This window comes from Populus euphratica, unplaced genomic scaffold (assembly GCF_000495115.2).
Source record: "Populus euphratica unplaced genomic scaffold, PopEup_1.0 scaffold30.1, whole genome shotgun sequence".
In the NCBI taxonomy this organism is placed as follows: Eukaryota; Viridiplantae; Streptophyta; class Magnoliopsida; order Malpighiales; family Salicaceae; genus Populus; species Populus euphratica.
Window position 1 is genome coordinate 1605551 of NW_011499869.1, and position 22764 is coordinate 1628314.

The 22764-nt window shown below is 35.0% G+C and overlaps 2 protein-coding genes across 7 annotated transcripts; one reads left to right on the forward strand and one right to left on the reverse strand.

Annotated features, from left to right (window-relative positions):
* Positions 1–73: 73 nt before the first annotated feature.
* LOC105126910 (conserved oligomeric Golgi complex subunit 5-like) lies at positions 74–4679 on the reverse strand. Its single transcript, XM_011027936.1, has 3 exons — positions 3328–4679; positions 2108–2581; positions 74–1201 (listed from the first exon to the last, which is right to left on the reverse strand). The coding sequence occupies exons 1-3, from the start codon at positions 4474–4476 to the stop codon at positions 263–265; spliced, it is 2562 nt and encodes an 853-aa protein (XP_011026238.1). The 5' UTR covers positions 4477–4679; the 3' UTR covers positions 74–262.
* A 9504-nt stretch (positions 4680–14183) lies between these two features.
* On the forward strand, positions 14184–22376 carry LOC105126912 (tobamovirus multiplication protein 1-like). 6 transcript variants are annotated; one of them, XM_011027938.1, is made up of 14 exons: positions 14184–14752; positions 15533–15594; positions 15842–15875; positions 15987–16026; positions 16705–16791; positions 16878–16929; positions 17928–18105; positions 18216–18311; positions 18552–18612; positions 19773–19837; positions 19986–20060; positions 20132–20207; positions 20869–21032; positions 22058–22376. In XM_011027938.1, exons 1-14 carry the CDS (start codon positions 14654–14656, stop codon positions 22079–22081), a joined length of 1113 nt encoding a protein of 370 aa, XP_011026240.1. In that variant the 5' UTR covers positions 14184–14653; the 3' UTR covers positions 22082–22376. The 6 variants fall into 6 exon arrangements, 5 of the variants coding, with proteins under 5 accessions (XP_011026240.1, XP_011026241.1, XP_011026244.1 ...); XM_011027939.1 differs by having other exon boundaries at positions 14184–14504; positions 15544–15594; XM_011027942.1 differs by having other exon boundaries at positions 14185–14752; positions 15544–15594.
* Positions 22377–22764: the final 388 nt, after the last annotated feature.

Here is a 22764-nt window from a genome sequence, read left to right on the forward strand (position 1 = left end):
ATTAGCTTAAAGTTTGATGTTTTCCTGGAACAATGATTTATCCCTTGAATTTCATAGTTACACACATGGCAACTAAGAAAAAATGACAGTATAATTGAAGTGAAAAAAAAATTGTATGAAGAGAAAAATGTACCTGGCGAGCAAAATTAGCACTACTCTATAGGAAGCTTCCTCAATTTACTCATATTTGAAGATTAATGGAAAAACTTAAAATGAAAGCAAAAGTCTAAAAAATGCTGGTTTTCTTTGTGTATACTTGTTATTAGTGCTTTTGGGACACAGCAGCATTCTCTGTCAAAGACGATCCTAATTGATGCATCAGAGGATATACAGGGCTAAATTCCTTGTCTCCTCTTGATCTAACCTTCGCGGCATAATCATCTAAAGTTGCTTTGATACCTTTCCAAATCTGATCCTCCCCTTGAGAATCCAGCCACAGTGAATACTGCAGAGGTGTAAGCCTGTTCCTTTGCAGTGGTGACTCCAATTCATCAGGGCCTCGGGTGTAAAGGTGGTGAAGTACAACACTTGGTGGCAGATCTTGAAGGAGAGGGGATCCTCCCAACTGAGATGTCTCCAGGAAAATAAGGGGCCGGAATGCTCGGAGTGCCCGGTATGGTGGTCCAAGTTGTTCTACTGGGAACAAACTCTGGCCTACAGTTAACTCCAGCTCAGCCATGTCTCTAGCCATCCTCAGTTTCCCTGATTCTGAAAGGGGTCGTACAAGAGACGCATGCCTGATAAAGAATATCAAAACCCGTGATGCCATACTTCTCACAAGCTGGGTGCATATAGTTTCAGTCCCTGCTATTGTAGCCCTTGCTGAAGGTAAGAGCCTCGACAAAAACTCGGTGCGAAAGTGAAGAATGCACTTCTGCAAATCCTCCATGTAAGGTGAAGCATTGTTGTCCATTGCAGCATCCATACCATGAGCACCAAAGTTATGATCGTGAATTTGCAGGATGCATGTCTCGAGACGGTCAATCATTGTTTTGAACAGGGGTGTCACTGAGTCACGAGCTACCCCATATATTGCACCCAGAGAAGGAGACAACACATCCGCAGCAATAAAAGGCATCCCAGCAATCATAGATGATATCCGTGTATGGATTTCTTGTAAATGCTGGCACAGAGCAAAGTTCTTGACTTGTGCGGCAGTTGCAGGACCTGTAACTTGGCGTGCCTCATGACCAGCAGATATCTGAAATTTCAATGCAGTTTTTTTTATATTTGAAAGGAATTCTCCTCTATAAAAAACCATGAGAAAACTAACCCTTCAGAGAATCCAATTACATCCACTTCGGAAAATCTTCATTGCAATATATTATTTTTGAAGGCCTAGCCACAGAAGGAGATCCATGACATGGTCCAGCAACATGATCAAATGAAAACAAGAGTGAAAGAAGTTTCCAGCATACAAGTTACTCTGTCCTCAAGTTCCAACATTGGGAATTTATCATAATCAAACAGAAAACACCACGAGATATGAAGAAACCACTAGCGTTAAATAACCAGATTTGGATAGCATACTAACTAAAACTATGAAAACAGTTGCTTTACTTGAACCAAGATTTCTGAGCATGAAAAGCTAGTAAATATGACCGTACCAGGAATTAACCATTTGTTCACCCTTTGAATAAAAGGACAATTACAATTAACAAGTAACAATCTAACACAATACATAAAAGAATGATGATTTTATGAGAAAGTCTTAATCAGAAGACCAAACTACACAAACACAACATGAAAAATTGATCAACCATCAGATTCTGGGGACCGTGATCGGAATCCACAGTGGACTCCGAGATGTGATAGCATTTCTTGAAGCTGTGCTCTTGTAGCTCGGTTTATGATGTTTAGCATTGTGCTACTTTTACAAGAACACATCACCTATAAGTTTATTTAAGAAAAAGGGAAAAAGAAGGAAAGAAAACATCACATTACTGGATTGAGTAAACGCTCAAGTAAGATATGAAGTTGGATTGTTTTTATGTATCATAGAGGGAACGATGCCATGTATATAAGCACGTTATACCAGAAAATTACGAACACTTGATGGAGAAACCTGAGCCAACAAACCAAAATACTGTTTGTTTTACCAAATTACCTGGTATTCAGTTCGTTCTGCAAGCAGAAGCAAAACCTTGCCAATTTCACGCAATACAAGAAGAGTCAAATGCCCATCCAATTGAACTGCTTCAACCTCTTCCTGGATACGGGAGAGAATTCTTGAGACTTGTTCTTTGGAAGGAACACTTCCACGGCTGGAAACTGGGAAAACAGAGTTCACAAGATCTGAAAGGCGACTTAAGCACAGAGCCAGAAAAGATGTCTGGAATATATCAATGGCAGCAGCCATCTGTTCCTTTCCTTCCAAAGTTATAGCTGGTAAAACCCCTTTGACATCTGTATCACGTGAGATTCTTTCAAGTAGATTCTCTATCAAGGAGAGTAGTTTAGGATAGCCCATGGTAAATATCTCCTTAACAAAACTTGATGCAGTGAAAGCAGACTTCATTTGGCTTGCAAAAGCCTTCACAAGTGCCTCCCAAACTCGGTCTGTTAGCATGGGATCACCATCCTACAAGAATATCAGCTTATTGTTAGCATAGAAAGAGAGGAAAGGTAAAGCAGCACAAAATCAAGTAGCAATCATAGGTACACATCAAACAGAAATAACCCCACCCAACAAAAAAAGTGCGTAAGCATGAGAATATTTCTTTCTTGAATTTGTTCATGGCCAAGGAAAGCAACCAAACCACAAGAAACCATCAACAATGACTTGAACTACTCAGGAAGCTTTTATATGGCATGAGCCAGAAAACAAAGCACATAAAATTGCTAAATTTATTATTGAAAAACACCAAGAAACATAAATGAGTTTTGGCTATAGATTGCTAATCCAATGAATTGCTAGATCAAGTGGGATGGTTCGTAGGTTCACATGGTTTGGATCTGTCCATTATAGGCCTACTACCTCCATGCAATAGCATTTCTTTCTAGATATCATATTGTGCTAACTTGCTATCCAAGAACATTTAGTTCTGTTATATTCAAACGTTGAAGATCAAAGACTTCGTTTAATGGTACAAAGATATGCACAGGTTTCAATTACAAACTAGTGCTATCAACTTCTAGTACAGGATCAACCCAAAACAGATGAATAACTAACCGCATTACAAGACTTAAACACTACAAACCAACTAAAACTCTGGTTAGCAGTTCACGCGACAAAATGTACCACATTCCAAAACCGAGGTGTATGCGTTCATAATAAAGCAGCAAACAAACCGAAACATTATGAAAACAAAAATAAATCCCTCTCACCTTAATAATCTCATCAAGCAACAAAACATGTGTAAATGGATCCCTCTTCTTGGACAACACTCTCTGCAAATGCCAAATAGCAACAACAATAGAATGCAATCTATCTATACAATTCCCCATTCTCTGCCAGAGTCCCTCCCTTGCTTTCGCCCCTCCTCCAATCTGTGGAGTCCCACTCCCTCTTATCCCTCCTGGACCAAAACCACCACCACCACTCGTAGAAATAGCCTTCATATCCAATGCCAAGCCCACACTCTTTACTCCCATTCCCCTATACTTATTCACCAATTGCTCCACAGTCACCTTCAACTCTCCTAAATTATAGAAAACTTGCAACCCAGTTCCCACTTCTGCCTGATTCAATCCTTCCATTCCTCTCTCTAATACTTTCATTGCTTCGCTTCGCAGTTTTTCCCCAGTTTCTTTAACCCAACTGAGCTCTTCATCAACCACATCGATTTCTCTCAAATCAAACTCATCACACATTGTCAAGATCTCGCGATGCAATTGCGCCGCCTTGGCAAGATCCAATTTTTCAGGCTCTGATTCTGATGCAGATATTAAATCTCGAAGCTTTTTCGACGACCTCAGCGTGCGAGTCGTGTGCTGTAACGCTTGGATGGTTCGATGCAAGTTGGAGAGCTGAATAGTTTTTGGCTGAATAGAATTATGGGGATCAGAAAGCTCGGATCGAACGCGGCGGACGGAGTACTGGAGAGAGGAGACAGCGGATCGGAGGGTGGAGAGGGAGAGTTCGGCGTCTTTAAGGGAGGAGAGTTGATGGAGGAGGTGGGAATGACGGGAAAGGACTTCGGAACGGAGTTGGGATTCGAGGAGGCGAATGGCATGGTGGAGGTGTTCGGCGGTGGAAGCAGGGGAACCGGAGGAGAGGGCAGCGGAGGAGAAGGAAGTGGATGAGAAGGAGGAGGAGAGGAATGAGGAGAGAATTGGGTCTTTGGCGAGAGAGTCTAAAGGGGAAGATGATGGGTTTGTGGTGGTTGAGGATGGTGGTGGAGGAGTGGACGAAGAAGGGGTTTTGAAAGTGGAGAGGCGATGAAGGGGGGAAGAAGAGGAAGAATGTGAAGGAGAAGCTGGGATGGTTATGGAGGGGAGTTGGGATCTTTGAAGTGTTGCTGCTGGTGATGCCATTTTTCTTTTCTCTATGGTTTGGTTTAGATTTGATTTCAGGGGGGGGAGAGCATTTCTTCTGGTGGCAGTCGGAACTAGACTTGAGCTACACCCGATGAAGCAGAAAATAGAAGAGGACAATTTGATCCCTCAAGTATTGCCTGTGTCTTAATTGAGTCCTGAGTAATTTTAAATCGGCCTATATTAAGCACACTTATATTAATTTCTTGAGTTAATAATATTTTTGGTGCGTAATTTTTCTATTTAAGTATACTAACTTTTATTTTTTATATCTAAATAAATAAATTTTCAATTTTTTTCTAATCAAATATTTATGTTAGATTCTATTAATTATATGCCAGGTGGTCGCCATGTGTACATGAAGATTTTACTTTATTCTCAATTGAGTCTAGGTGCTTTATTCCTCTTCTTTTTCTACTTTTATTTTTTTCGGATATTTTTATTTTCATTTTTTTATTAGTTGAGTGTTTTTAAATTTAAAGGCTAACAATTTTTTTATCAAGTTAAATATGATTTTAAAAAAAAACAGTGACAGTAATTTAACAGAAATACTTTATTACAAAAAAAAATTTGAAAATCTAGACACTCAAATAGCAAAAATAAATGTTGATATACTCAAATAAAAAAATAAAAAAGTTTGCATACCGAAAATATCATTAACTCTTAATTTTACTGAAAAGGTGAATACAGATTCAGATCAAGGGAAGAAGGAATGAATGGATAGGAAAAACAACGAGCTAGTCATTGATTACTCATATGCGGCAGCCACAGCAGAGATAGAAGAAGCAGAGAGTGGAAACAAGAACAGCAGCTTCAGCTACATACAGAACCTTGAAGACCAAATTGTCCATTATGTTCAAGTGAAAATCAAGACCACGTTTCCATTTGATACCTGAGAGTTTCCATTTGATACTAGAGAATTTCCATGGATACGACCGATCCTTCCCCGTCATCACCTCCTTCGATGGCCATGTCTTCTTTGCCGCCATTACAGACACAAAAACAAAACCTTGCTCTCTCTTTCTCTGTCTCTGTCTCTGGGTATGTGTCGCCTCTGTTCTGTCGTGTAGATAAAGTGACTGACCTGGTCTGAGTCGGACAGGAAGAACAAAAAAGGACAGGATTTTGCTGGCCTGGGTTGGATTGAGGAGGGTGTTCTGGGACATTAAAGGGATTTGATGGAAGAATCTTGTAGTGGAAAATGGTGTTTTCGGTCTTTCCAGCTAGCGAAGACAGGATCCAATACTCCTCTCTGTTTCCTTTTTTGTTTTGACTAAGTGGATGTTTGAAAATGTGGGCAACAATTGCTTTTTTATATTAAAAATATTTGCTTTATATTAATATATTAAAATAATAAAAATAAATGAATATTTTAAAAGCATTGTCTGGGACGCAATTCCAAATATTCCGTAGACGGTTTGAAGTGGTGGTTTCTGTGTCCACCATTTGGTCAAGAGTTCTGCTGCAACGGCTAGTGCTCAGTAAGAGATGGAAATGGATGCTTACCCACGGCTCTGTTTCTTATGGAAGTGTCGGTCCAAGGTGGTTTGGGCTCTTAACAAGTGGAGATGCTAAAAGATATATGCTGCCCATTCTGGCGGCTCACGAATGAGATGGATAGAAGTGTGTGGATCCCGCTTTGTTAAAATTTTAAATCTTTTTAATGTACATATCAATAATATTTTTTAAAAAAATAAAAAAATATTTTAATATATTTCTAAATAAAAAATACTTTAAATTGCTATTATAATTTTAAATATATCAAGAAATTAATAAATTATTATTATAATTTTAAATAGATAAAACTAAGTTTACATGAGAAAAGGTTGATGCTTTATTTTGTTGGAAAAATAAAGGATTACTGAGGGATTTTTCTTTTATTTTACTTCTTGGGTGGAGAAGGAATGAAATTTAAACAGTAAAAACAATCATCTTTTGTTAAAAGCAGCACACAGTAGGAGGGTTGTCTTTTTGGTGATGTGGCTTGAGTGTTTTTTACTTGATAAAACTGAGTGGTTTTTTATATATTTTTGGATAATTTTAATATATTCCTGAAGATTTAAAATCATTAATGGTATTAAAACCATAAGAAATCTATAAATATATATATATATATAAAAAAAAAAAAACCTTTGAACGACAACCAAATAGACATTTGTTGCTCAACCATAAGAATTCATTGTTTTTTTCTCTTCCTATTTAATATTGAATTTGTTAAGATTAAAATTTATAAATTTTTTTAATTTAATTTTTTTTTATCTTAGTTTTGTTTTATTTTTTTAATTGATTTTTTTCAATGTCATCATTCACTGCTAGATTGATTGGAAATCTAATCTTGTAATTTGATTGAATTTTTTTATATGACTTATCACAATTTTGTGACCGAAATCATAAATATTATAAGTTAATATAAATTGATCAATATATTGTTGTCTCAATATTTTTTTAAAAAAAAATTATGCATTTTGATTTTTTCAATTAAACTAGATTCTTGCCTGTTATCCATGTTGTTTTTGAAACCATGAAATTAATTGTATCATATTGAGTCAAACTCTATATAATTTTTAAAACCCACCAAAAAACATGTTAGAAATGCCCCTATATTTTTTACATTTACAAATTTTTTGATTCAACTCATAGCATAATGCGACTTGCTTGTTTAGCAATAACCAAATGCAAAAGCATGTTTGTAAGTAAACCATGAAAAAATTATAAAGCTTAATTTTTAAATAATTTAATATTGAACAATACAAATGACAAATAAAAAAAGTAAATAAAAAGAGAAGATTGAGTTGTAAGAGGGTGAAATGAAAAAAAAATCAATAAAAAAACGAACAAAAAATGAATCAAATTAACTTGTCATATTCGTAACTTGGATGATAAGATCAAAATAATTTCATAAAAAATAAATTTTAAAAAATTATAAAGCCCACTTAAAAAAGCACTCAATTAAAAAGGATAAAAATAAACAGATTCAACTTAAATAATTTGCTAAACTCATGATTTAGATTTTGATATTTGAATAATCTCATAAAAATAATAATTATAAAACCTAATTTATAGTCAATTTAATTTTAAGGATGCAATTAAAAATAAAATCTATTATAAAAAAGGTGTAAACAAATTGACCCGTATCAACTCAAATTAATTTGTTAAAACTACAACATGGATCGTGAGATTAAGATAAATTTATAGAAAATAATAAAAAAAAATACAAAATTCTATTTATAATAAATCCAATCTCGAAGGTTAAAATAAAAAAATAAAAAAACTAAATTTATAGAATAAAAAGGAAATAAAAATAAATTAGGAACCACAATTACTAAAATATTTAATAATAAATAATAAAAATTTTAAAAAATCAGAAAAAGTACAAAAATACACGAAATACTACCATAATAAATAGTATTTTGTGCGCGCTGTAAATATTTTATCACTATGATTCCTCGTCGCTAAGAAACCCGATAGGCCCTGATTTTCTTTTCCCCTCTAGGATTCCTGTTGATGCGCGGCCTCCTATCACCGTCCTTATTACATCCATTAGGGGTGAGCAAAAAAACCGGAAAACCGATTTAACCGAGAAAACTGAAAAAAAAGTAACCAAAAAAACCGAACCGGTAAAAAAAACCGATTAAACCGGTTAAAATATTTAGAAAAATGTCTGGTTCGGTTCGGTTTACAGTTTTGGTGTGCCTGAACCGGCTAACCTAAACCGAACCGAACCAGTTTAGTTTAGGAATGAAAAAAAAAACCAAGGCAATAGGCATTATTTTAATACTTTCCCTAAAAGTTTAATACTTTCCCTGGTTTCATATCACAAGCCACGTCCCCCTGGCTCCCTTAGTCATTACTTTAATACTTCCCCTAAAAGTTTCAACAACCCTAGCACTATCAATTTATCTTCTTTTCCTTTCATAGTCCACACAGCCACCCCCTCCCCTCGAACCCTTTCAATTTTTATTCACACTTCTCAAACACAGCTGCCCCCTTCGATCACCCCTTCTCCCATTAACAGCCACCCCCGCCCCCTCCTATTAACAATCACCTCCTCTTCACCAATCAATAAGCTTAGACTATTCTCGAATGACTATTCTTTAAATCTCAAAAGAAACCGTCGTGCATGTAAGGTGGTGAAATTGTTACCACTTTTAGAGTTTCTTAAATCTATCGCTTCTATCAAAGCCGATTACATCGCTCATGACGCTCAGGTAATCTTGTCATGTAATTATAGATTTAATTAATTATTGCTTGTTGATTTTATGTTGTTTTTATTTTTCTATTTTGATGTGTTAAACTGTTAATTATTTTAAATAATGTAAAAATGAAGGTGGACGAAAGAACATAATCTGGAAAGGAAATTGGAATCGTTGTCCCTGTCTCAAATTCTCAGAAGACGATCAATCGCAAACAGTATGTCCTTTTTTTTCCCCTTCTTTTCTTTCTCGCTGGTAGATTGGAATTTGCAACTGCCAACAAGGTTTATACTAATGACATTCTGAAGTTCATATACATGGTTAAGCCAAACAGGAACAAACATAAAGAAAAGAAAAGAAAAGAAAAGAAAAGAAAAGTTGAAAATGTAATTAAGTTCACATGATTATCTTTTGACCTACATGTTCATTAATTAGTAATTGTGAATTATTAAGAAAAAATATCATCTGCTGACTCTGCTTAGTGTTGTATAATGTATACTTGTATGTGGGTTATACTTGTATAATGACTCTGTTCTAGTTCATTTTCATTAGAAAGGATCGTAAAAGAAGGCTGAAAACATCTCTAAAATCTCAAAAAGACAATTACAGAAATACAGTTGTTTATTTCTTCCAACTTGAAACTCTCTTTCTGTGTGTCTGTCTCATGTGCATGTGCATATATACACCTGTAGTTCTTGCTTCTCTCCAGTTCCTTTCGTTTGCAAGTTATTCTATAAAAATCATATTTGATATGTGTATGAATAATTTATATAATAGTTGGTTAGAAGATTTATTATGATTTAACATCTGATTTTAATATGTGCTGTTACAGTGTTACTGCAACATTACTATGTTTTTATACTGTTTGAAGCTAATTTCTTTTGAGTTCTTCATTGTTGTTGGCTGTTGTTTTGAGTTCAACATGCAGAAATATTAACAATTAATAATTGTTAATTATAGATGGAAAACCTTCTAAATCAAAATGCTTCATCCACTGGCACTGCCCCAACATCAACCAATGCCCCAACTTCAAACACTAACCCAACATCAACTACTGCAGGATCCGTCACGGATAATAAAGGTAAACAACTTCAAGTCTTTACATCAAGGAAAAGAAATGTTGATGATAAAAAAAAGTCACAAATTTGGGATCATTTTACAAAACTTGATGGTGATCCTACAACCCCTAGAGCTGAATGTAATTATTGTGGAAAGGATTATGCATGCCATACTATTGTTAATGGGACAAGTAATATGTGGAGTCATTTAAAAGTATGCAAAAAGTTTCTTTTTGTGGTTGATAAGAAGCAAAAAATTTTGGTATTAGATTCTAATAAAGTAAGGGGTGAATTAGGAGATTGAAGTGTGGGGACTCTTAAGGCAATAGGTTATGATTATGATGAATGTAGAAAGACATTAGTAAAAATGGTTATAATTGATGAGTTGCCTTTTAATTTTGTAGAGGGTAAGGGATTTAGATTATTTTCTAGAACCTTACAGCCTAGATTTGACATTCCTTCTCGTTCCACTATTATGAGAGATTGTTTGAAACTTTATGTTGAAGAGAAGGAAAAATTAAAGAGAGCTCTTAAGGGTCAACAATTATGCTTAACAACAGATACATGGACATCAATCCAAAACATTAACTATATGTCCTTAACAGCTCATTGGATTGATAATGAGTGGAATTTGCATAAAAGAATTCTGAATTTTTGTCAAGTTTCCAATCATATGGGTGAGACAATTGGTCAAGTTATTGAGAATTGTTTGTTAGATTGGGGGATTGATAAACTTTTAATTGTTACAGTAGACAATGCAAGCTCTAATAGTGTTACTATTTCATATTTAAAGAATGTGATGAAAGATTGGCCAATATATATATTATCAAATGAACATTTGCATGTTAGATGTTGTGCACACATTGTAAACCTCATTGTGTGTGATGGCTTGAAAGAGATTAATGTTTCGGTTGTTAAGATTAGAAATGCAATTAGGTTTGTGAGATCTTCACCTTCTAGGCTACTTGCATTTAAGAAGTGTGTAGAAAAGTTGCATATAGAGTGTAAAAAATCATTGTGTTTGGATGTTGCAACTCGATGGAATTCAACTTATCTTATGTTAGAAGCTGCTGAAAAGTTTGAAAAGGTGTTTGTGAGGTTAGTTCAAAGTGAACCTAGTTTGGAGGATTGGGAAAATGCTAGAACTTTACTGAAGTTTTTAAAGATCTTTTACATGGTTATGTTGAGATTTTCTGGCTCATTGCATGTCACATCAAATTCTTTCTTCAATAAATTGATTTACATGCATACAAACTTGTTGCAATTGTGTAAAAGTAGAGATAATATTTTAAGTGGAATGGGGATGAACATGATGTTAAAGTTTGAGAAGTATTGGGGTTGTGAAGCAAATCAGAATTTTTTATTATATGTGGCTAATGTTTTGGATCCACGTCTTAAGTTGAAATATGTAAAATTTTGTTTTGGTGAGTTGTATGATTATGACAAAGCACAATTGCTAACAAAGAAGGTGAAAGATAATTTGATGAGCTTGTATGAGTTTTATTTGAAAGCCGATGAAGTGGTGGATGATAATAGGCATACACAAGATGTTGATGATATTATTGATGACATAGAAGTAGATGTTAATATTTTAGCTCGATTCAAAAGGCACTTACAAGAGGAAGATAGTGTGGAAAATAGAAATGAGGTCGAGAGGTATTTGATTGATGGTTGTGAGGATCCTAATGATGATAAATTAGATATTTTGTGTTGGTGGAAGGTTAATGCTTCAAAATATAAGATACTTTCGAAAGTTGCACAACATGTTCTTGCTATTCCTATATCCACAGTGGCTTCTGAATCAGCCTTTAGTACAGGTGGTCGTATACTCGACCAATTTCGAAGTTCTTTATCTCTAGCAACAGTTCAAACACTTATTTGTTGTCAAAATTGGTTGCATCATGGACCAATTCCAACTGATGATGGAACCTTGATTAATGATTTTGAAACTTATGAAAAACTTGAAGGAGGTAATTTTTCTTATAAACTTATACATTTTATTTTATAATTTATTAATTAACATATTTTTATTTTTTATTCTAACATGTTTAATTTTTTATTTTGTAGAATTCAATGGAAAATTGCATCTAGCAACAGATGATAATTAGTTCACAAATTGATGCATTTATTCAAAATATACGGTAAAAATACTATTTTTTTATTTTTGTATCTTTTGATTTAATTTATCATGTTACAGTTCTATATTTTGAATTTCAAGTATCAAAGTGGCACTATTGAGACGATGCTTCAATTAAGAATTTTGAAAAGAGCTGAAAGTGCAATGTTCTTGATGTGCTTTTTCATCGAGATAATGTGCAAATAAATATTTATTTTTTTGGCTTGGAGTTTTATTATAATGTTATTTGTTGTTTTTCTTTAAGCCCTTTGAAGGCATTGATTTGTAATTTGGATTTTAACTTATTGATGTATGATTATGTGTTATTTAAATATTTTTGAAGTAGGAGAAAAAAATTAGGATGGTAAAAAATATATTTAACACAAAATTGACAATAATAATTTAACATAAATAAATATTTAGTGGCAAAAAAATTATATGTACTTTGAAATCTTGTAAGAAAATTAGATATTATTATTATTCATTGTAAGCCCCTCAGAAATCCACTAGAAGCCCATTACAAAGCCCATTACGAAGCCAAAAAATAATCATAGGTTTTTCCGGTTTTGGGCCTGAAAAACCAGACCCAAATTGAACAGAAAATGGTCGGTTTGGACCGGATCTGATTCAGTTTGAGTCTTTTTTTTTTTTTTTTACCTTTTAGTTTAATTGTTTTTTAAAAATAAAAACCGAACCGAACCGAACCGAAAATAATCACGTCTCACATCCATGACCTCTTCGAGTCAAGAAGACAATAATAATGCCATAAGCCCCGAGTCATTTTCACTCTTCTTCTGCCAAAAACTTGAATCGATGTGCCTGACACTTCTGTAAATTGTCAAAGCAGTTATTATTGACATTAATTATATCAAGGGTTGACTATTTTCAGGATTTCGAGTGTTTTTTTTATTTATCACGAGTGGCTGTAGCACCTGGCAGCAGATTTTCGAAGCCTTGGAAGAAGAAACTCGTTGCACCACGAGAAAGATGGTAAAAGGAAGTTTTGCATGTACTCGAAGAAAATGAAAGGTCTGCATTTTCATCTTCCACTTACCTTTCTACATCCATACATGCATCTCATGGACACGTTCATCTGCCCTGTGCTTGGCTTCTTGTAATTAGTCCATGGTAACTGTTCACGACGCCAACTAGGACCGCACATACATTAAAAGCAAAAGACAGCTATGGATTTTGACGAAACTTTGAGACCTTGAAAAATCACAGGCGAGAGAGAGAGGGAGAGAGAACAAGGTACTGCTACTTTCTCGAGGCCAATTTGAGCAGAGTTATCGAGATGGGCAGTGACGGACACCGCGTCGAAAGTAAGGACATAAAAAATCGAGAGATTGGACGACTGGTTGCATCTCTTCCTGCCGAGGAAGGGTCAATGTTACCTTTGCTAAGTATTTTGAACAGCTGGTAATCAACGATGCAGATTTTGCAATCTCTATCTGTACCATTATTTTTGGAGCAGAACTTGTCGGCAGAACTTGGCCTGCAAGGACATCACTGCCGGGCATAACTTCTTCTGCAGTGAGTTTTAATCTGTTTATTAAAATTATTTTTTTATTTTTCAAATAAAAAATTTAATATTTTTAGCTTGCTTTTATATAATATATTAAAAATAAAATTTTTAAAATAAAAAAATATTCTAAAAAATAATTACCGTGAAATTCCATTTGAATTTCCTCCCTTTTGATTTTTTTTTTAAACTTCTCCTGCGAGAAACGAATCATCCTGTCGGATTGGAGAGACCCTAATATATTTATATGTTAGGCTCAAAGTTTAGAATATTTATTCGAATTAAAACAGTCAAGTGCAGATATGTTTTTTCACCAAAGAATGACAGATGGTGTTGGGTACACGACTTCGTGATATTGCAGTCTTTTACTCACCACGCGAACAAATTTATACATAATAATCCAGACATGTTTATGATTTGTATCCAATATGTGAGAAAAATAAGCAATCTCCATGGATAGAGAGATTTCTTTGGAGGAATGGTTAACAGTGGGTTGGTGTTGTGGAGGCCTGAGAGGGACAGTTGCATTTACATGAAAATGAGAACCAGGGAAGAACAACAAAGCCTCGAACCCAAACTAGCTGGAGAACAGTGAATTTTGGAAAAATAAAATTGAACCTAAAAAAAGAATTCTAGCGATATGTAGATTAAAAAAAATAAAAATGGTAACAAGTTCATTCTATGATAATTCCAAGTTCGATCCTTTTACGAAAAGGAAACAATAAGGACCCAAGAGGGCAAATCAAGAAGTAGGAAAAATTGAGTAAAAAAAATATTATTTTAATATATTTTAAAATAAAAATATTTTAAAAAATAATAAGCCCGCACGATCGCTAAACCTTTCTGGGCAGCACCGGCAGAATAACATGGGCGCAAGCGGGGAGTTAGGAAGATACCGCGTTACTACTCGTAGGTCAGGCCAACCAAACCTCGCCAGGGAATTCACAAGCCACTAGGTGCTGCAACTTGAAAGACCCACCAAAAAAAGAGAACCATTTCACAGCAGCAGCGAAGCCAGGCTAGGTAAGCAACTAATAGAGCATGCCAGAGGTCAAACCCAAAAACAGGAGGAGCAAATCAACAGGTTACAGATCCTCTGTCGTTGTCTCTCCGTACACCTCATTATCATCGTTTCCTAGGTACTTACTTCCCATCTAAAACCCGCTCTTAAAAATTATCAACACAACCCCTTATTTCCTTGTATATCTCCTTAGCTCTTCCTCTCCTAGGTCTCCCCTCCTGCTGCGAGATTCTCTCCAGTTGCTCTAAATAAAATTAAAAACAAAGAATGAATATAAAATCAAACTGCTTCCCGTTGGACCTGCTTATTGTTAATATAGCACTTGCTTGCATCGATGGTGCTCTTGCTTGTATTGCATTTTCTCAGGTTTGTTTTCCCTTTTCTTCTTCTTCTTCTTCTTCTTCTTCTTCTTCTTTGTGCATACCCTTTTGGTCTGTGTTATTATTGATGGCATTGGAATTCACAATCTGAGCTTCTTTGATAACTGAAACAAGCAGTCAAAAGAAAATGATGGGTTATTGATTCTGTTTGATTCAATGTACTTTGAATTAGGTTTGGATTGAATAAGGGAAAATGGGAGATTTTGCGTCGTGTTGGAATTTGAGGGATAAATTAAAAAAAAAGAAGAGAGTTTGGTATCGGAATATATTGTTTTTTCTTTCAAGATTCCCAATTCGTGATTCTTTAGATTCTGGGCTAATAGATACCAGTCAAAAGAAAATGTTGGAGTGGAGCTATGTTCACCAAGGCTTTTTCTTTTTTTTCTTGGAAAAAAACGAGAGTGCATTTAAATGCTGGAAATTGTTCTTGAATACATTATTTTGAATGGCCAGAAATTTATCCAACGAAAGTTGCAGTTTGGATACGTGTGAGGACTATGCAGGGTCTACTTCCTTGGTAGGCAATCTACAGACCTGACATACTCACTAAAACTAATGAAGGGATTCGATCCGCGCTGGGATTTTTCCAAAATGACACTCTAACTAGGCGAAATGTGTACATTAGATTTATCTCCATTATTAGTCTGAGCATGGTGTGTAATGGCATAATATGCTCTTGCACATACTTTTATAAAATCCCATTATATGTTATGTTTGTTATTTTTTTCCCTTTTTATTTTATTCCATTTGTTCTGACATGTTATAGCTATTCACCAGTTTACAAGGATCCATCTGCGAAATCAACAAACTGGATGGACACGCCAGAAAGTAAGCCCTATTTCCTTGCATTATGCTGAATCCATTTCTGTGAGGCAACCCTAAAAAACATTGCATATCATTTTCTTCTTCCTTTTCTGGATTTTCATCTCATGCCATGGCAGCCATCAGAGGGTTCTCTGCTACAGGAAACTTCGAGCCATTTTTTCCTATGAAAATGAATGCAAAACTTGTTTTTTTGTTATCATTTAGTGTGACATTAAGGATACTCATTTGGTGGCGGAAGTGTTACTTGCAGGTACTCCATCTCATGGTCGCCTCTTGCAACTTGGGTAAGTCTGAGGCATTACGGTTCAAACAGTGAAGATTTTTCTTTATCTTGGTATAGTTTTAAGTACAACGATGCTTCTGAATTCATGTTTTGTAAATCATGGTCATTTTAGCAATGGATTAATACGTGGAACAACAAGATTCATAAAAAAAGTAAGATGCCGCACCCTTCTACATTTATTGTCAATCATTTCAAAAGCCAGATGATTCCTGGAAAGAATAGCATCCTTTGAGCAATTTCACTAAATTGTACAAAGATTTGATAGGACCTGCATTTTCAACTCTTTTCTTTTTTCATGAGTTTCCAAATTTACTTTGAGTTTCTTTTGAACTAAAATGATGTTTTAGCACAAGGTTTGGTCACGCTACCTTCTCTTCCTACACATTCCAACGGATATTGGAACTGATGCTTTTTTAAGTATGCTGTTTCATAACTTGTCTCTTTTTGTTAATTGTATGAACCTGATCATGATAAAATGGAAAATCACATCCGTAGAAGGAAATGTGCAATGACTAGGCCATTTGGTCGAGTGCATGATTACTAATTATGTTGATTTTTGAAATGTTTCAATTATCTTTTAACTGATTAGTTTCCTGAATATCTTGAAATTATTTTTTTGGGCACTTTTCCATCAAAACACCCTCGAGATTTCTGATTTTTCTTTTTAAAACCTTCTTTGAGGATTTTTCAACGGTTTTATACTTTGTCTGCTAAAGGGATCCCTTTGTCTTGGTGCTGAAATATGGAAGTATTAAGGTTTCGCGAACGAGTGCCTGATACTGTTCTGCAGAAATAAATTAATCTTCTGGATATTGATTTCTATTCGGCAGGTTACGTCATCTACTTTATATCTACAGTTATTGCTACTTGTTATAGGTGGCCTTGCTGGTCTCATGCATGTGGTTTTATCCTCATGGGTAAGCTTTCCTGCAGGTTACTTTTACATGCAGTTTTATTCCCATCTATCTGAGTGGTCATAAGAAACTTGTGAAATTTCATGCAGCATTTCCCAAAATTCTGTTCCTTGCAGCGTTTCTGCTTCTTCTATCTTTCTGGTAAGATTATTTAGGATCATTTAAAGCTTCATTCTTCTTTCTGGGCTAGGTTCTCTATTTTCACTTGCTTTATCTGTAAAATAATCTATTCAGTCTTCTTGGTTCTCGTTTGGAGATCAAAGATGACTTTGCCTTTGTCCAAATCTTAGAGAAGATCAAAAAGTAGAACGAAAATGGAGGATGGATTTACAGAAGAAAGAAATGCTTTGACGTGGCTGTAATTAATCACTGGAGCCTTGAAGAGGCGGTACTAATGTTATAGGAAGATGTTATTTTCTAGGTGGTGGAAAAATACTGTAAGGCAACAAATACTTCTTTGGATGGTGTTTGATGGGTAGATTTGGTGGATCAGGGTCCTGTCTATTATGTTTTAAAGGAATGTGTAACAGGAAGAGAGAAATAATGTTAAGAACAACAAATTGGAGACTAATCAGATTAGGCAAATACATAAAACCTGGGAAATTGCAAACTGGTTCTTTCATGATAGACTGGGTCAATTGCAATATGTCATTTCTGCTTGAACTTCTTAGAACTTTCTCTTGTGATTAGTTGTTTATGTTCTGTAAAAGGAACATGCTACTGTGGCTTGAACTGTGATGGAACAAAAATTCAATTTAGTTTACATATAGAACCAACTTCACCAAATTGAAGCACAAGTTTATTATGTTCTTGCTTTGGTTCCTTAAGCTGATTTCTATTAATTGATGTCAACATGGTTATGTATTTTTGATCATATAGTTTAATTCTGGGAAACTTTGGGCTTTGATGTCTTAAAAGTTAAATGTAATGATAACATAGTAGGTCATAATGTTAACATTGCAGGAAAACTTGAACTTCACATGGTACCTTGCACATTATGAATTTGAATAATGACACTAGTGTACAAATGAATGTGAAGGTCATCTTCTTAGCATTTACCTCTATGAGACATTGTATCAAGAGTGGTATACTGTAATTTATGAGCTACATATATCATTTTCATTGGTAATGATTTATAGGGTCGACCTTTGCCATCAGGCAAATGAAGAAGATGATGATGAAGAAGAAAATAGCTCTCAACAACCTTTGTTGGAAAGTTCAAAGAATAAACCTGGTTCAACGAACACAGATAATTTCTGGAGTTGCTGCTCATTCCGAGGCATTCATATTGGTGGTCGTCAGAAATTTGTTATAACAGTACGGGAAGTAGTTTTCGAGATTCTGTCATTTTTATGTTCATATTTCTTCTATTGATTCTGGAATATAATGGTTCTCTGTCTCTCTCTGATTATTTTTTTTAAATAAAGGTTGTCGTGTTGATCTTTTTATTAATGCTGTCGTTTGCTGTGATAATCTGGATTGGAGTGGGAAAGAATCCAATTTGTTCTTCAGTAGCTGCCCGGGTATTAAATTCATCTCTTCTTGCTTATAATGTTTAGATAACAGCACAGGAAAATATTATGGCTTTTCACTTTAAAGGATTTAATTGTTGTTTCTTTAAATCTTCTGGAAGTTGTGAAAGAATTTTTCGCTTCTGTGAATGACAGAAAAGCTGAAGTAAAATATATGTGACACACACACACACACACTTTTTTATCTCCAGAGCTACAAGTTATTGTTAATTACCTTAACATACTGGGCAGGTCTATGTAGATTTTTTGGCTTCTGCAATCCTCATATTGGGAGGGGCTTTAGGCTGCTATGGTAAGTAACTGAAATATTTTTCCATGTCAGCTAAATTTATTTGGAAATGCAATAGCATATTAAAATATAATACAGTTTGAGTAATATCCACCATAAAAGAAATGTGACGTACTTCTGCTCAGCAAAATATTCTATTGATAAATTGTCTACAATAGATTCTGGAAGAGTAAATGTTAAATCATTAAATAAGTTTACTGGTAAGCTCCTTAACAATGCTTTCATTTTTCTTATTTCCTTTTTGCGAGAGCCTAGTTTCTCTGTTGTATACATTATCCTGTCCATTTTTATGCTGATTTTGAGTTAAACCTTGTGTATGAATAATATGGTATTGCTTTCTAGAATCCACTTTTATCTTGCTTTCTCCTACTTCTTAACCAAATGACTGGATGGAAGGTAGATTTATTTAACTATTCTCTCCTTAAATAGAGGATACAAAAACATATATTTAAAAGGAGGAACTTCCAGCAAATGCTTGTTCATGGCTATTAGAATTCACACGTGTAGAAGGATCTCAGTCAATGAATAGATCTATTTATGCAAAGTGAAGAAGAATTATTGTTGTATACATCTCCAATGATGGTCTTCCATCGAGTATTTCTTTCCAGCCATCAGCCATGTAACTTTTCATGTTCACCTCTTATTTTTTTTGCACATGTGCGGCTGCATAATGCACAAGTGCACCAGCGCAACCATTTTATTTAGGTTAATCAAGAGTTGCCATCAAGGCTCCAATTATTGAATTTAATAAATCATATGGAACTTTAAAGAATTGAACGTTGAAATAAATGGAATCTAAACCTTTAACTTAATGCAGATTTTTCTCAAAAAAATTAAAATTAAGAGGAAAACACAATAAAATAATCCCAGAATCTTGTGATAAAATATGGGTACAAAGTACAGGTGGATCATAAATGGTGACCATACCAGAACGCCACCCCCCCCAACCCAAGCTCCTTTATAATGAGGCCTGGATTTGCCCCTTAAGTACTGTGACTGTCTGCATCCATGAGTTGTTTAAAATTGCAACTTATGTGTCTCTTTTACTTAGAAACCGTCTATGTATTTTACATGGCATGCTAACATGAATGGTTTCACGTGTTGTTAACTAAACAATTTCATTCTTCTTTCTCTGGACTATCTCTCACTGGTTGTTTTTCCAGGTCTTCTCCTATTTCTTAAATTGAGGAATGTAAGGTCTGAGACAGCTTCATCTGAGATGCGGAAGGTATTGTCTTTGTGATTTGCCTTCTGTTATAGTTTTTGTTCAAGATATTTCCTTACCATCTTAATGTCACCAGTTATATTTTATCCCTTTGAAGGACTGGAAGAACTTGATTGTGTTTAGATTTTGTAAGATTTTCCATGATATGCAGGTTGCTGGTCTGGCAGTTGTCTCTGTTGTATGTTTTACATCAAGCACTGCAGTGGCTCTTCTTACAGATGTACCTGTAAGTGGTTGGTGGCTGTTACCAGTTCCTGCTTTGGAATGCACAGTTTTTAATCTAATTTCCTTTGGCAGCTTCTATATGATTGGAGTATGGGGAATATAAATGAAGCAAAAACACTAGTTCTTCTAGTTTTTTACTATTTTATAGGTACTTCCTCCACCTTGTTTATGTTTGCTCTTCAGCATACCAAAAGATTGCTTGTTTGATACAGTGAACTTTGACATGCTGTGAGCACCAAGTCCGTCTACTTGATTATCTAGCTCCATGTCTTCTAATACCAAATTTGATAGCAATAACTTGGGGCACCAAGGTTCAGATTAACTGAATGCCAAAGGGTGCTATTATGCCTTTGCTTTGAAACTAGAATTTACTTATGTTATGAATCTGTCACAAATGGAAGAAAGTTTGACAGTTGGAGAAGGGAGCCCAGCCTGGGATATTCATATGCATCATTATGATATTACACTACTGGGTGTGGGATGATATCAGTTTGATACATCCATGCCAAACATGTAGAATTAAAGATTTGACTTCGCTAGCCAGGTTGGCTCCTTTGAGAGATACTTACCTTAATAACCAAAAAATTGAAGTAACCTATGGTTTGATAGGTTTTAATTGATAAAATCAATGTCATTGTATAATTCATTTAATGTCATTTACTATTTCCTCAGTTCTTGATGTTAAGGGAGTAGGGTCTTAATTTTTTCAATTATGCAGGCAAAACTAACTTTTATTCAGCTGATTGGCATATGTTATTGTAAATTTGTGAGCAACATGTCTATTATTGCTATAAGCTTGTTGTTTTCAGGTTCGTCGGTGCCCTCAGCCTTTGTATTATGGGCCATGAGAGAATTGCCAGCCCCAGTTACTATTACACAAGCACAATCAAGAGCAGTAACTATTTTTTTTTATGGGGCAGATGGAACAGAAAATCCTCGGCACTGGGTTGCTGCTACAACTTCAAATAATCAGGTTTCTACATCTTTCGTATTTTTTTTTAAATAATTTCCTAAGCTCATTTAGGTGTTGACTTTAAAGAGCATTTCTTGGAAATTTGAAATTTTCAGAAAATTCAACTAGAAAATCCTTATTATGGCATATTGGACATTGGTTAATAGGGTGATCATTTTCGGTCCTGTTTGATTTTTACCTAAAAAATAACCAAACTGATTTTTTCTCTTAAAAAACCGAAACCGGTTCAAACCAACCAATTTTGGTTTGGTTATTTTAGAACAAAAACCAAAACCCAACTATTTGGTTTCGGTTCGGTTCGGTTATTTTATGTTAAAAACAAAAAACTATATTGTTTTTTGGGTTTTTTTTTTTGTAATTTCTAATGGGTTTGGTTTCGGTTTGGCTTGGTTTTTTCCGGTTTGGCTCAGTTATTAATTTTGGCTCGGTTCAATTTTTTGTTTTCAAGCTTATGAAACCGAACCGAACCAGTCAGCCTTTTAAATTATTATAATTGGTTTAAGAGATATTTTTTTCACAGTTTAATTTTTTTTAATATTTGTTTTCCAGTTTTGTTAGTTTAATTAGTTTTTCGAATTTTTTCTCACCCTATTGGTTAGGAATCCCGGTAATAATGCCTAGCACTATTGCTTTAACTACCTAGGAGTCTGATAGAGAACAGGTGCCAAACACAAAAGCTACAAACCTTGTGCATCGTCTGATGATGTTGTAAAATATCAAAGCATGTCTTCCATTTTAAGCTAAAAGTCCACTCTAGGTGCTTGTACACCATAAGAGGGAAGTTTTTCCATCGAAGTGTCTATGAGTAGGCTTTGAATCGCCAAAACTTGGAATTTCATATCGGGCACATCATAATAACAAGGAAGGTTTATTCTTTGCCACCCTCATATTCCTTGCTTGCATCATGGTAATCTTGGTGCTTTTGCGATGAACTTGGTTGCAGCAACTACTTTCCCATTTCATTTTACCTGTGCATGAAACTGAACCAAATATAGTAAAAGTCTCTCTCTGCGATTTAATTTCAGGTGTCAAAAGCAAGTCCAATATAAGCATCATTATCATATTCTGTGCTAAAGAATGCGGAAAGTGTAAAAAGCTGTATTTGTTACGAGTGGAAGTCCAATTGTGCAATATGACGAGCCAGCAGCTTCCTTACTCTTCACGTTAAATTACTTGCACTCTTGGTTGGGTATCAAATTTTGACATCAATGATTGTACATAACTTTTAATATAGCAAGCGAGACTGACGTTTTGGTTAACGAGAATTTCCACTTTCTTACCACCTCCTTTGAAAACAAGCCATAGAAGGTCTCTACGAAAAGATTTTTGCTAATAGCTCAGGTAGATTTTTCCTCGTACACCTCGTACAATTGCATTGCTAGCATGGTTTGCAGGCTTTGTGATGCCTGGGTCGGCTCTGGTATCTTCCCGGGAACAGCTTTCAACATGGTGTTGCGCCATTTTCTGTGAGCACAAAAAAGTAAATAATCTCTATGGGTAAATTAACCAATCTTCTACATGTATGGCTCTCTCTCCCTTGCGCCAGAATCATATAATAGTAGGATACATAAATTTAACAAGGAGACGGCGACTCGATGGTTCCGTCCACGCATACGCAAAATTTCATGAGTAACTTTTGTACTTTTTCACTTGATCTTGTAACTTCTTGGCCCATTGAATATTCAACTTAATTGACCCCACTAGATGTCAGTCTCGCTGGGCAGAAAGGTTA

Excerpts from the sequence above, each read along its gene's own strand:
- LOC105126910 (XM_011027936.1), bottom strand. The coding sequence starts at position 4,476 with ATGGCATCACCAGCAGCAACACTTCAAAGATCCCAACTCCCCTCCATA. Across the intron at positions 2,582-3,327 it reads TGCTTGATGAGATTATTAAG|GATGGTGATCCCATGCTAAC; the intron begins GTGAGAGGGATT and ends ATATTCTTGTAG. Across the intron at positions 1,202-2,107 it reads CAGAACGAACTGAATACCAG|ATATCTGCTGGTCATGAGGC; the intron begins GTAATTTGGTAA and ends TTGAAATTTCAG.
- LOC105126912 (XM_011027938.1), top strand. The coding sequence starts at position 14,654 with ATGAATATAAAATCAAACTGCTTCCCGTTGGACCTGCTTATTGTTAAT. Across the intron at positions 15,595-15,841 it reads CTGGATGGACACGCCAGAAA|GTACTCCATCTCATGGTCGC; the intron begins GTAAGCCCTATT and ends TGTTACTTGCAG. Across the intron at positions 15,876-15,986 it reads GGTCGCCTCTTGCAACTTGG|CAATGGATTAATACGTGGAA; the intron begins GTAAGTCTGAGG and ends TGGTCATTTTAG.